This window comes from Nerophis ophidion, linkage group LG05 (assembly GCF_033978795.1).
Source record: "Nerophis ophidion isolate RoL-2023_Sa linkage group LG05, RoL_Noph_v1.0, whole genome shotgun sequence".
Taxonomy (NCBI): Eukaryota; Metazoa; Chordata; class Actinopteri; order Syngnathiformes; family Syngnathidae; genus Nerophis; species Nerophis ophidion.
In genome coordinates, this window is record NC_084615.1 from 29,172,080 (window position 1) to 29,184,799 (window position 12,720).

Consider the following 12,720-nt stretch of genomic DNA (forward strand, 5'->3'; position numbering starts at 1 on the left):
AGAGAGTTAGCAGCATGGCTAACGTTAGCTGAGGCAGGTCGAGCGAGCGGAGCTTGTGACGATACAAGAGAGAGATGGTGCGAAACTTATCACAAATGGAGGAAGAACAATAAATGCCCAACATAAAGAGCAGGGGGTCCATCATCTGGCGATGGTTTGGCTTCAAGTGGGAAGATATTCAGCAGACAACAGCAATATGCTGTTCAATGTATATACTATGATGATTAACCTGTGTGATGACTGTATTATGTTGATAGTATATATTTGTACCATGAATTGATTAACGTGGACCCCGACTTGAAAAACTTATTCAGGTGTTACCATATAGTGGTCAATTGTACGGAATATGTACTGTACTGAGCAATCTACTAATAAAAGTATCAATCAATCAATGCAAAGTATGCAGCAGAAGTGTTACTACAAAAGGTAGCAACATTATTAACTTGTTCTTTCATTTAAAAAGTCACCCGTGAGAGAATAAATGGGTTGTACTTGTATAGCGCTTTTCTACCTTGAAGGTACTCAAAGCGCTTTGACACTACTTCCACATTTACCCATTCACACACACATTCACACACTGATGGAGGGAGCTGCCATGCTAGGCGCTAACCAGCACCCATCAGGAGCAAGGGTGAAGTGTCTTGCTCAGGACACAACGGACGTGACGAGGTTGGTACTAGGTGGGACTTGAACCCGGGTCCCCCGGGTTGCGCACGGCCACTCTCCCACTGCGCTACGCCGTCCCGAATGAAGAGTATTTAATGAATACAGTTTTGGTCAATTGACTTAGTTGTGATTTTCCTCTCTGCATGAAAGTTTAAAATGAGCATATATTAATGCAGTATGAAGAAGAATGTTTTAATGTAGACACATAGAATCATCATACTTCTGTGATTATATGCATCAAGTTTTCATTCAAGGCCAAGGCAAAATATCGTAAAATATATCGTATATCGCAATATGGCATAAAAATATCGCGATTTTGATAAAAGCCAATATCGCCCAGCCCTACTGCCAGATCTTTAATTCAGATGTTGTTTTGATCAAGCCAATAATGCAATTATTGGGTGTGGTTATTGGAATAGAGTGACACAATAACAGAAACCTTCCATGATACTCTGCTGTTAGGATGGAGTCATTTGTATTTTATTCCAGGTACAACAAAAAGTATTAACCAATTAACAGGGAATTCCTGTACAGATGATGGTAATGCAGCCTGACTATGAATATTGCTGTAGGTTTGCTGCTTGTGGGATACACTGAAGCTCATTGAGGTGGTTTCTTTCCACATTCCTGTTAGGGCTGCACGATTATATGATTTTAATCCGCAAGCTAATTAATTAATTAGGAAAATGATGAAAAAAAAAAATTATTAAATCAAAGTTCCTCCCTATCATGTCTTGCACCTCCAAGCTAAGCTCTGCCTTCCTGCGAGAGTGCTCTCCACTCCAGTCTGCATCGACATATGGAACTCCCCACACACGTCAGTATTTCCCATTTGTTGTTGCCCACAAATAAACACACAAATATATATTTGGCGCTTTTGAGTTTGCCCGTGTTTATAAAATGGGAGAGTGGCAGATGTATCATGAATCTGCTTCACAACAGACCTGTTTTCCAGAAAATAGGATGCAGGGGAAGGGTTCTGTGTGCCAAATTTGCAACTTTGACATTATTTAGCGAGGAGAGATGTGCAATAAGAGTAGGAGGGAGGAGTGTGTCTTTGTGCTGCACATTTATTCAGTAATCAAATACAAAAAGCAGTCATGAAAGACAGTACATGCTGCGCAAGAAGATCCTTCGTTACGGCAAGCATGAAATCGCGTGCAAAGTGTAGAATGTCATGTTTGCTGCATGTTTCAATAATTAAGGAATACAGCAGCTTTCAGCAACACAGGAACTCTTTGTTTACAACTTTGCAGGATATTTGCACTTGCTCCTATCTGCGCCAGTACTTTTGTTTATGTTTATTGTTCCACTCTACCGCTAAGACTTCTGGGTAATATAATTACTCTGCAAGTACCAACACGCAGAAAACCCCCAGGACAAACCACTTTTCTAATTGCTAAGAACTACAATAGTTACAGATTACGACAGATTCTACATTATTTATACAAAACATTCATTGACTACCACCAATAATGTATTACTTATTCATTATTATCCAACACCTTCCTTACGTTCACACAGGAAATAAAGTTAATTTGAACATGTAAAAGTTATGTACTATCGGTGAAAAGGCATGGAGAAGCAGGAGAATTGAAAATAAGATGTGCTTCTTTTTACTCCTTTTCAGATATGTTAAAATGTCATTGAATATTTGTATTTGATCAACAATTTTTCATATGGATCAACATAGGAGCAAAGCATTGTTGTCTAAGGCAGTCACCATAAAATCAGACATCATTTACAGATAATATCATACATACATTACAAGATAACTCACAGTAAAATAAATACTAGCAATTAAACAAGTTAATTTAACGTTGACTTGGTTGAAAATGGTTGAAATGTTCAAATGTAACCACATATGGTTTCCTGAAGTAACTTGTTAAACATGTTTGAAACAAATAAATCAATATAAAATTATAACAAGACACAGCTTATAGAGCTTTTGCCTTTTGGAAACACTTTGAACACCACTGGTTTACATATTTCACCAGGAAGGCTAAGGGTGGTACAGGAAACATTTGTGCGAAACTGCTTTTTTATTGTCCTTTAAATAAGTTTAAAGAAATAAAATAAACAAGGAACCATCCTAAAGTGAAACATAGAGCAAAGGACATAATGTAATGAGAAAAGGCTGACATGTTGATGCAAACAATGAATGAAAACAAAGATTTAGTCTTTAAATATATGTATAACATTTCTCTTATTAGCCTGTCTCATTACAAATAACATGATGCTATCAGCAGCCTCCACCTTTTTGTCTTTTGTAGTTTTACCAAGATATCCTAATTGAAAATCAAGTTTTCAGAGCAAAAAAAAAAAGGGAATGTTATTTTCGGCCAAAATCGTGCAGCCCTAAATTCCATATATTCTGAACAATGCAAGCAAGCTTTTATAATTTTTTTGATTATACACTTTGAACCATAAAAGGTTCTAGCTGTTAACTGTCATTGCCCTCTTCTTTTTTACAGATGCACAATTGTTTGGATACAAACAACATTTTTTGGGAAATATGTAGAATATATGTAACTTTTGCCTAATTTTGTCAATTGGGAAATATAACACCTAGCTGCTGTGTGGACAGCATTATTTCCCAATTAACATGCAGAAGGCTAATAATTTGTAGTTAAACTGTAGCTAATAGTTTATTTGTGTTCCGAGTTCCAGTTTGATAGTGATTGGTGCAGCACAAGACTTTGCTATGACTTATCTTTAATATTGTCTTTAATGTCTGACTTTTAAATTATGAAACAAGTTTCATACAATTTCCAATTTGCAGCCTTTGAGGCAATGGTTTCACATGTTGTACAAAATTATTTTTTTGCCTGTGTCTCAACCAAAATTGGGTGATATTCATTTTGTTATACCCAACAAACCTGTTTGAACACAAAATATAAACCCATTTTCAAAATGAACCTATTTGAGCTCAAAATAATTAAATACTGGGGCACCTGAGGACCTTTTAAATGTATTTTGCATGTCTTTTATGATGTGCATTGAGTTCTGAAAAATGTTGTACAGATACCTTACGTTCAAAGTTTCCTCCAGAACTCATAAAAACGTGAAGTGTCCCATGCGCTTTATATATATATATATGCACATATATATATATATATATGCATATATATATATATATATTTATATATATATATATATATATATATATATATATATATATACATATATATATGTATATATATATATATACATATAATAAAATTGTAACATTTTATCGTATGATTTTTATCACTGTAAACATGACAAAATGTTCCTTTTTAGGACTTTGTTGATAGTTGTTTAATACTTCCTGTATTTTGGTAGAATTTCAAAGATGACATAATGGGGACATTTTTTTGTGTTTATTATTTGCTCTTAAATGCAAAAAACAAAGCATGTGGTCCTTTGCTTCTTAAAATGCGTCACGTTTCGGATATTACAGTAAGTACTCCAGTACTACGGAAGTCAAGTTACTAAAATGTATTGTTTGTTCCACTGTGTCCTTGCACATAAAACAATAGTAACATACATATCGCTGGGTTGCAACCACTTGACCCCGATTTACTTCCACTTTTGCTTGGTGGGCAAACAATTCTAAAGCTCCCATTTATTGAGCAGCAGTATTATAAAGGGTTAGAGTCAATTATAAAAGCCAGATATCATCAGGAAATAGCTGAATGTGATAGATTGGAGCTGCATTGTCTTAAGAAGAAAGACTTTTCATAATATTTTAGTGTCAAAATCCCCTAAGTGGACTTTTCCAACTATCTGGCCGCCGACAGAAGAAGGCACATCATCTATTTTCATAGATAGTACGTCATTGATACTTTCACGAGAGTTCCCTCAGGAAAATAAAAATTCCACCAGCAGTGTACAAAATTTAAATCGAATTTAAAAAGTAAATAATGAGGGTATAAATGAAAACAAAATAGAAAAAAGCAACAATGAGAATAATAATATAACAGTAAAATAAGAATATAAGAAGAGAAACTAAGCAGTAGTGACCATGTTATGAAAAAGTATTGCACTGTTATTGTTTTGCATCCCCTGTCATCTTAGTACCCCTCAACCCCCCAGAGAGGAGTTGTACAGTGTGATGGTGTGTGGGACAAAGGAGTTTTTTAGTCTATTAGTCCTGCACTTGGGATGAAGCATTCTAGCACTGAACAGGCTCCTCTGGCTACTGATAACGGTATGCAGAGGGTGACTGGCATCATCCATGATGCTCACAAATTTTCCACAGTCCTCTTCTCTGCCACCGTCACCAGTGAGTCAAGTTTTATTCCGATCGTAGAACCAGCCCGCCTGATCAGTTTCTCCAGTCTGGAGCTGTCCTTCATAAGCCATGAAAAACAAAATTGTACATAAATCATGCATAGGTAAGTAGGTATTTGATGGCATTGAGTAATCCGATCGTTGTTTATTGGTGTTGTCAGGCAAATTTGCTCATAACATCAAATATATCAAATTAGTTATTGTAGTCGCTCTTCTGTTGCCACCCAAATATTTTGCTGTCATAATTCGCCGCCTGCAGCTGCATTCATCGTGTGAAGTTAATGTTTTTTCTGAAAGTTTTGTTACATTTTTAAGTTGCTTTCCTGTTGTCCAGCAGTATCAAGATTAATGTAGGCACCTTTCCGGTACGGTACCAATTCTTTATAACTGGGAATCGATACCAGTACTGAACAGTACCAATTGAAAGTAATTTGGTATTTGTTCATGTGATAATAATTGTTCATTGTTTAATGCTAAAACTTTTTTTTTATTCAATATTTAACAGTAGACTGATAACTGTGCTGTTTAGTTATATCTGATTTTCTTAGAGTTCTGAGTCTCATTTGTAAGTACTATATAGTAGACTTTGCATGCAGTTGCAATTCCTAGAAATTAGATTGCAGTATTACGTAGGCTACGGAGCACTACACAGAAGGCAGTTTTGCAGAGCATTGAGAATAAACAAACACATTGAAAGTGTCAGGGTGTAAATAAAGCGACCAAAACTGAAAAGTTTCTCTTGTTTTGAGTAGATATACTGTGATATCACAAAGTATGCATTTATTTTAGTATGTCCTAGGTGTCCTGCTGTAGCCAGGAAGTAGTATCTGCCATTTACTTGAATGTCCCAGTCTTTAAGTATTGTATGTAAGCTTTGTTGTTCTGATTACCAAATTTGGAGGTGTTAAATTCAACATGTAAAATCTCTAATGCTAGCCAGTTGCATGCAATATGACATATCCAATGTAAATTAGCATCCAGTTAGTGCATTTTGAAAAGTGAGCGCTTTCTATCTGGCTTGCTGTTTGCCTTAAAAATTGCAACATTACCACTATGCAGTCCACTGTGAATACACCTGTTTGGGCCGCCTCCAAGTCTGCAACCGGACGTGATATCACATGTAACAAAGGTATTTTATTTTGTACCATTTGATTTTACGTGAATCAATAAGTTAACAACTTATAGAAATATCTGTACAATTTACACAGACAAAAACAGCGCATTTATGCAGCATTTTTTTTTCACTTTGCTTTCACTTACTGCTGCCAATATACTTGTTCGCCACCCCAAGCACTTACATCCGATGTGACAGAAACCGGACATAATGTTACATGCAACCCAGCAAATACTTTAAAAATAAAAGTTAACACTATGTTTAATCTAAAAAAAACAAAACATTTTTGTAGGGCCTTGTGATACCTTGAAACCCACGGTACATATTGGTAATTATTGATCTATGGAATGTTTTACCAAAAATATTGAAGATTTCTTTAGCAATGAATATGTTGCTCATGGAAATGTGTCCTAGTTACCGGTACTAAATGGCACTCAATATGTTCCTCATGCTTTACCGTAATTGTATTTTGGGCATTTTGCTTTTAAATACAATGTTCATTTTGGCAGAAAGTTCTGCCCTCCATAGGCTGAGTACATAATCATTAAGGTACTCCATTTAAGTTTCCTGTTATTTTTATTTGTTTATCAATTGAATGTGCACTTGTTCCGCCTTTGTATTTGCATGAACCCTCTTGGTGTCTAGTCTGTATATTGTCCTCAAAACCAGTCTGCAAACCAGTTAGCACAGATGTAAAACTTGGTCAACAATGACTATTTGACTTTTTATATGGTCAATGGTGCATCCATCCATCCATTTTCTACCGCTTATTCCCTTTTTTTGGGGTCGCGGGGGGCGCGGGCGCCTATCTCAGCTACAATCGGGCGGAAGGCAGGGTACACCCTGGACAAGTCGCCACCTCATCGCAGGGCCAACACAGATAGACAACATTTACACACTAGGGCCAATTTAGTGTTGCCAATCAACCTATCCCCAGGTGCATGTCTTTGGAAGTGGGAGGAAGCCGGAGTACCCGGAGGAAACCCACGCATTCACGGGGAGAACATGCAAACTCCACACAGAAAGATCTCGAGCCTGGGATTGAACCCAAGACTGCAGGACCTTCGTATTGTGAGGCAGACGCACTAACCCCTCTGCCACCGTGAAGCCGTCAATGGTGCATGCATTGTTTATTGAATATATCTGTTGTTTGTTTCACTGAAACATGAAATATCTTTAAACTATTTTCCTGAAATGGATTCCATATAAATTGCATATACTTCGGAAAACAAACTCAAATGAAAGCAAAATACTTGAAATAAATATTATATACAAGGATGTGATTTCTCAGTTTTTTTCGGATTTTCATTTTGTCAGACCAATATGGTCATTCCTTTTGAATCTTTTAAATCTAAGGATATTTGGTAGGGGAACGTTGTTAAGTACGTGCGTGTGTTTTGTTTTTTTTGTCCTCGTGGCTCGCCCCCACTAACAAATGGAAGATAGTTCGGGTTTAGCACCCTGCCACCTTTGTTCCATACTGGGAACACAATTAATGGAGTGTACGGTATTATCTTTGTCTGTTTGGGGGAGACGGAGCCTGAAAAAATCCACACACGCGGTGTGCAGGTCAACTTTGTTATTTAGTCAACAGTAGTCAACTCTATAGTATATAATTTGTACTAATCAAGGCCTGTCAAATGTGTGCGGCATATTTTCCCAGACAGTGAGGTGAATAACAGTAATGTTGTGATTTAGGGTGCCATAATAGTGAGCAATATTAACCTTTAAAATATAGGCTACGCTGCATATCAAATCAAGCACTTTCAAACTGCGGTAGCAGTGGAGCAAGAGCAGCCGGTCATTTTGCTTCAAATAGTGTTGTCGCGCTTTGAGTACCTTTGAGGTAGAAAAGTGCTATACAAGTCCTCGGCGTGCATTAAAGACTGCACCGCTGTTATTAAACGGCGCATGTGTGGACGCTAGCACAACACACCCTTTTGCTTTTCTCCCTGGGGTCCCACTAACAGGACCGATATTAACCATTGTGCTAAAGAAAGTTTGGAGACACGTTTTCCCCATGTGGTGTGCTCACCATAGGAATTTGTGCACCTACTAAATCTTTGCTTGCGTATGAGTCCAGAGAATGAGGAAAAGTAATTGAACATTGAAGGACTTTCACTTGAGTAAAATCTGTACACATAATAATTTTATACGATTATATTTTGTCTTTTAATAGACATGTTTCACACTGCAATGATCAGGTCAAGTGCAGCTGTTCAATTGATGGCGCTTGGGCCAGCTGCGGCACACAGCTGGTTTTTTTATTGCGCCAGAAAAAAATAGATTGTTCAAGTCATCATGTAACGAGACAGAAATTAAATGTTCATATGAATAATGAACAAAAACAAAAAGATTTGTTTTTAAATATGTCAATTACATTTATTTATTTTTTATTACATATTACACAATGACATCCCATTCACGCGCCCCCTCCAGGACTATATTAATGCCAGTTAATTTGCCGACCTGTGGGAAACACTTTTACGTAAGATAATGAATAATAGTGACTAATAATGCGTTGTGTTAGGTGTGTTTTTGTTCTGTGCCAATCACACCTATGTATGATGAACATGTTGTGATGAAGAAAAAGATGGTCAAGGATTTAGATTTTTGATTTCTAGCACATTTGTTACACTCAACCTAAACAGAGTACAGTAAATTTGTGCATGTTAACAACTGCTTTGTAGATCCTTTCTTTCTATTATAACTTGTCATTTATTACACTTGTTGAACCAGTCTTTTCCATTTTGCTGCCAATTGCTCTGCTGTCTTCCTCATATCCCACCATTTCCCCTCAATTAACTTCTGCAGTGTCTTTTTACGTGATTTAGGGCTACATTCCAAAAAGCAAATGGGAGATGGACACATCAGAGGCAAAACTCGGTAAGTTGGTTCTTTCATGGTGTATGATTTCATTGTTTATTTGCACGAGTACTATTCACTGTCAGCATTAGCAGATCCATTTATAACAATAAACATCTTGTACTATATGTGCGCTATATTGTATTCAATGCAGTGGGAAAAATAAGTATTGGATCCCGTACTAAATTGCAAGCATTCCTAACCTAAGAGACCGGTTTTGACCCCTGAAGCACACAAACTATTCCTTTCGAGAAATACATCAAAGCTCAACGCATTGCGTGGGTAAAGGACACCTGTTAACAGTTACTTCCATCCAAGCCTTTCCATCAACATGGACAAGACCAAAGTCCTCACAAAGCACCATAAGAGGAACAAGACTGAGCTGAAGAAGCTTGGTTAAAAAGAGACCAAATACCGTATTTTTCGGACTATAGGTCGCAGTTTTTTTCATAGTTTGGCCGTGGGTGCGACTTATACTCGAGAGCGACTTAAGTGTGAAATTATTAATATATTACCGTAAAATATCAAATAATATTACTTAGCTCATTCACGTAAGAGACTAGACGTATACGATTTCATCGGATTTAGCGATTAGGAGTGACAGATTGTTTGGTAAACATACAGCATGTTCTATATGTTATAGTTATTTGAATGACTCTTACCATAATATGTTACGTTAACATACCAGGCACCTTCTCAGTTGGTTATTTATGCGTCGTATAACGTACACTTATTCATCCTGTTGTTCACTATTCTTTATTTATTTTAAATTGCCTTTCAAATGTCTATTCTTGGTGTTGGGTTTTATCAAATAAATTTCCTCCAAAAATGCGACTTATATACCAATGCGACTAATATATGTTTTTTCCCTTCTTTTAAATGCATTTTTGGCAGGTGCGATGACATACTCCGGAAAATACGGTAATTTATATCTGTCAATCGCTCTCACTATAGAAGTCCTTGCAAGATTTCCCTTGGTAAGGTATGGATGATCGTGAGAAAAGTGAGGGACCTCCACAAACAAAAATATTACTTATCGAAAAAAGGGATTTGGCACCACCAGTAACCAAGAAAAACATCAGAAACACACTTTGGTGCAATGGATTGAGATCCTGCTCAATAAGACTTGTCCAGGCCTGTCAATGAACAACTGAATGACCCAGACTAGGTTTGGGGGTGTAAATGATGTGAATGGTCTCATATGTTTACGACATGTGACCAAAATTGTGCCCTATGGCAGCTATCCCCAACCTTTTTTGCACCACGAACCGGTTTAATGTAGGCATTATTGCCAGGGACCGGCTATTCACTTGTACCAGATAAATACAACAAAAATAAGTGCATGAAAATTACAACTCACTGTAATGCTGAATTAGTGGGAGCCATGGGCTTGTTTCTTTGCAATGAGATCCCCAGCAGGTTCCATCAACTTGCTGGCAATCGTGAATAAATTGTTTAATGTTTCCCTGCGGCCCGGTAGCCAATGCGTCACGGACCATTACCCGTCCCCAGACCAGTGGTTGGGGACCACTGCTCTCTGGCATCAGCTTGACTCGGCATGTTTGGAGGCAGAGAAATGAACAACATTTCTATTGATAAACATAGAAGTGGAAACATTCTGCTTTGGAGATGCTTCACTCGACAAACCTGTCATTAGGATCCTTGACTGTTTAACTTTAAGGGGGTGAACTTACAAAAGTAATAAGGGATCTAATACTTATTTTCCACTTTGTATACAGCCCAAAAACATAACCATTATTTGGGGGCATAAGCAGCCCCGCCTACCAGTAGAGTGAATGGGCAAGTTTAATTGGTACAACACAGAACAGACAGTGGTCCACCAGAGAACTGATGTGTAGTTGTATAAATGTTGTAATGTATCGACAATTGGACTGATTAGCTATAATCACATTTATACAGACAAGCTGGATGGTCTGAGGAGCAGCGGGAAGAGGAAGCGTGAAAGCGAGCACATGGCAGGCATGGGGGACTATCTTCAACTACCAGATGACTATGCCACCCGCAAGTCTCAGCCAGGAAAGAAAAGGGTAAATTGACACTGCTGTGCCACAAATCTTCTGAATTGATTACATACAAATTAGCCTTGTTCTACTAAAGCATTGCTTAAATGTATTCAGCTGACTAACTGGTGGTCTTTGCGCTATAGAAGTTGTTCTTCTGCTATTAATTGCCTGGTGTATTGTCAATTTAAAAGTAAATGCCACACCTCCACGCTTACTTTAACCAGGCTATTTGCAGGGTCTTAAAGTCCAATATCAAATCATTTTAAATTGAGGCCTTATCATGTTTTAAATTCTATTCAAATTTTGTAAAAAGTCTTAAGATATATGGTCTTAAAAATATATTAACATGTTTATTTTAAAGCAAATGCATAAACTTCAGTCTCACTTCAAAATGTTTTGATTTCTGAGAGTATCATTCTTAAAGTACCTTAAAGTACGAGTGCATAATGTATCGAGCACAACCAGCGTGTGAGCTGTATATACGGCGCAGTATGTCATAGGAAAGTTTAGCGAGAAGCGGAGATTAAGAAATCAAAGTAGAGATATTTGTGTGAGATGGATTAGTGTAATAATTTGTGGCTGCAGAACAAACAAGTTAATGCGTCAATGAAGCCTACGTCAGGACCTGGTTGTGGAGCCTCCGTTGAGGGCAGGGTTTGTAAACATTGCGGTGAATGTGAATGGACCGATGACATAAAAGACGAAAATCCAGTCAATGTGAGATGATGCTAAAACACCACAAATACCAAGACAACTTTACAGGGGTCGACAAAATGTTTATTTACTACAGTTCTAGTCTGATACTAGCATGTGTGGCAGTAGAGAGCTTCAAAAAAGCTTAAGTTTATGTAGGAAAGTGATAAAATAAATATTTATTATGTATTGACTTATTATATTTAAATTTTAAGTTGTATATTACAATATTTATTTTTTAACATTCTTTCAAAATGCATTTTCACAAATACACCCGCGAGAGCACAATTCCATACCCCTTAAATATGTTTGGTACTGTAATTGAGTAAGTATCCATCAATTTCCTGCTCATGAGGCCAAATCCTGGTTTCCCTTTTATTTGTTGCTCAGGTGCGATGGGCTGACCTAGAAGAGCAAAAGGACGCCGATCGAAAACGTGCTATCGGCTTTGTGGTGGGCCAAACGGACTGGGACAAAATTACAGACGACAGTGGCGTGCTTGCACAGAAAGCGCTCAACCGCACAAAGTATTTCTAAGAAGATCATCTTAACCACTTGTCTTTGTTTTGTTTGAAGGTATGTATGTTTCTATTTTAATGCTAGGGTTTTTTAGATAACTGCCATCTTGTTGATTTGCAAACTGAAAAATTGCCTTGACTTTATTAAAAGTAATTTCATTGTCTTCCTAATAAGTAATGTTACACAATGTGATGTGCTAATAACATCAGCACATTTTTCATATTAAAGTAAAAAAGAACAGATTTATTGTAGCTCATCAATGTATGAGGTATAAATGTATCAACATTGTAATGTATGAGGTATAAATGTATCAACATTGTTTCTTTTTCTTCTGCAGGTGTCCAGAATATGAAAAATAAGACTTGGTCAGTCAAGTCTTTATTTTCATTGATGAGGATTGCAAATTATTTTTAAGTCTACTTCTGGTCTATTAATTTTTTGTCATGATTTTATACTTTCATCTGTATTGTTGTTTGTTGACCCATATAGACTGTAAGAAAACAATAAAATTTCACACACTTCGAATAAATGTGGAGTTATTTTGCATGATCATGTCATAGTGGT

The 12,720-nt window shown here is 37.0% G+C and overlaps 1 protein-coding gene across 1 annotated transcript in view; it reads left to right on the forward strand.

Annotated features, from left to right (window-relative positions):
- The window catches only part of ylpm1 (YLP motif containing 1), a 52,745-nt gene extending 40,060 nt beyond the window's left edge, over positions 1-12,685 (forward strand). The window contains exons 18-21 of the mRNA XM_061900448.1: positions 8,890-8,941; positions 10,841-10,968; positions 12,028-12,213; positions 12,494-12,685. Of these exons, the coding sequence (XP_061756432.1) occupies positions 8,890-8,941; positions 10,841-10,968; positions 12,028-12,174 (327 nt within the window). The 3' untranslated portion in view covers positions 12,175-12,213; positions 12,494-12,685. The remainder of the gene's footprint in view (positions 1-8,889; positions 8,942-10,840; positions 10,969-12,027; positions 12,214-12,493) is intronic.
- The last annotated feature ends 35 nt before the right edge of the window (positions 12,686-12,720 follow it).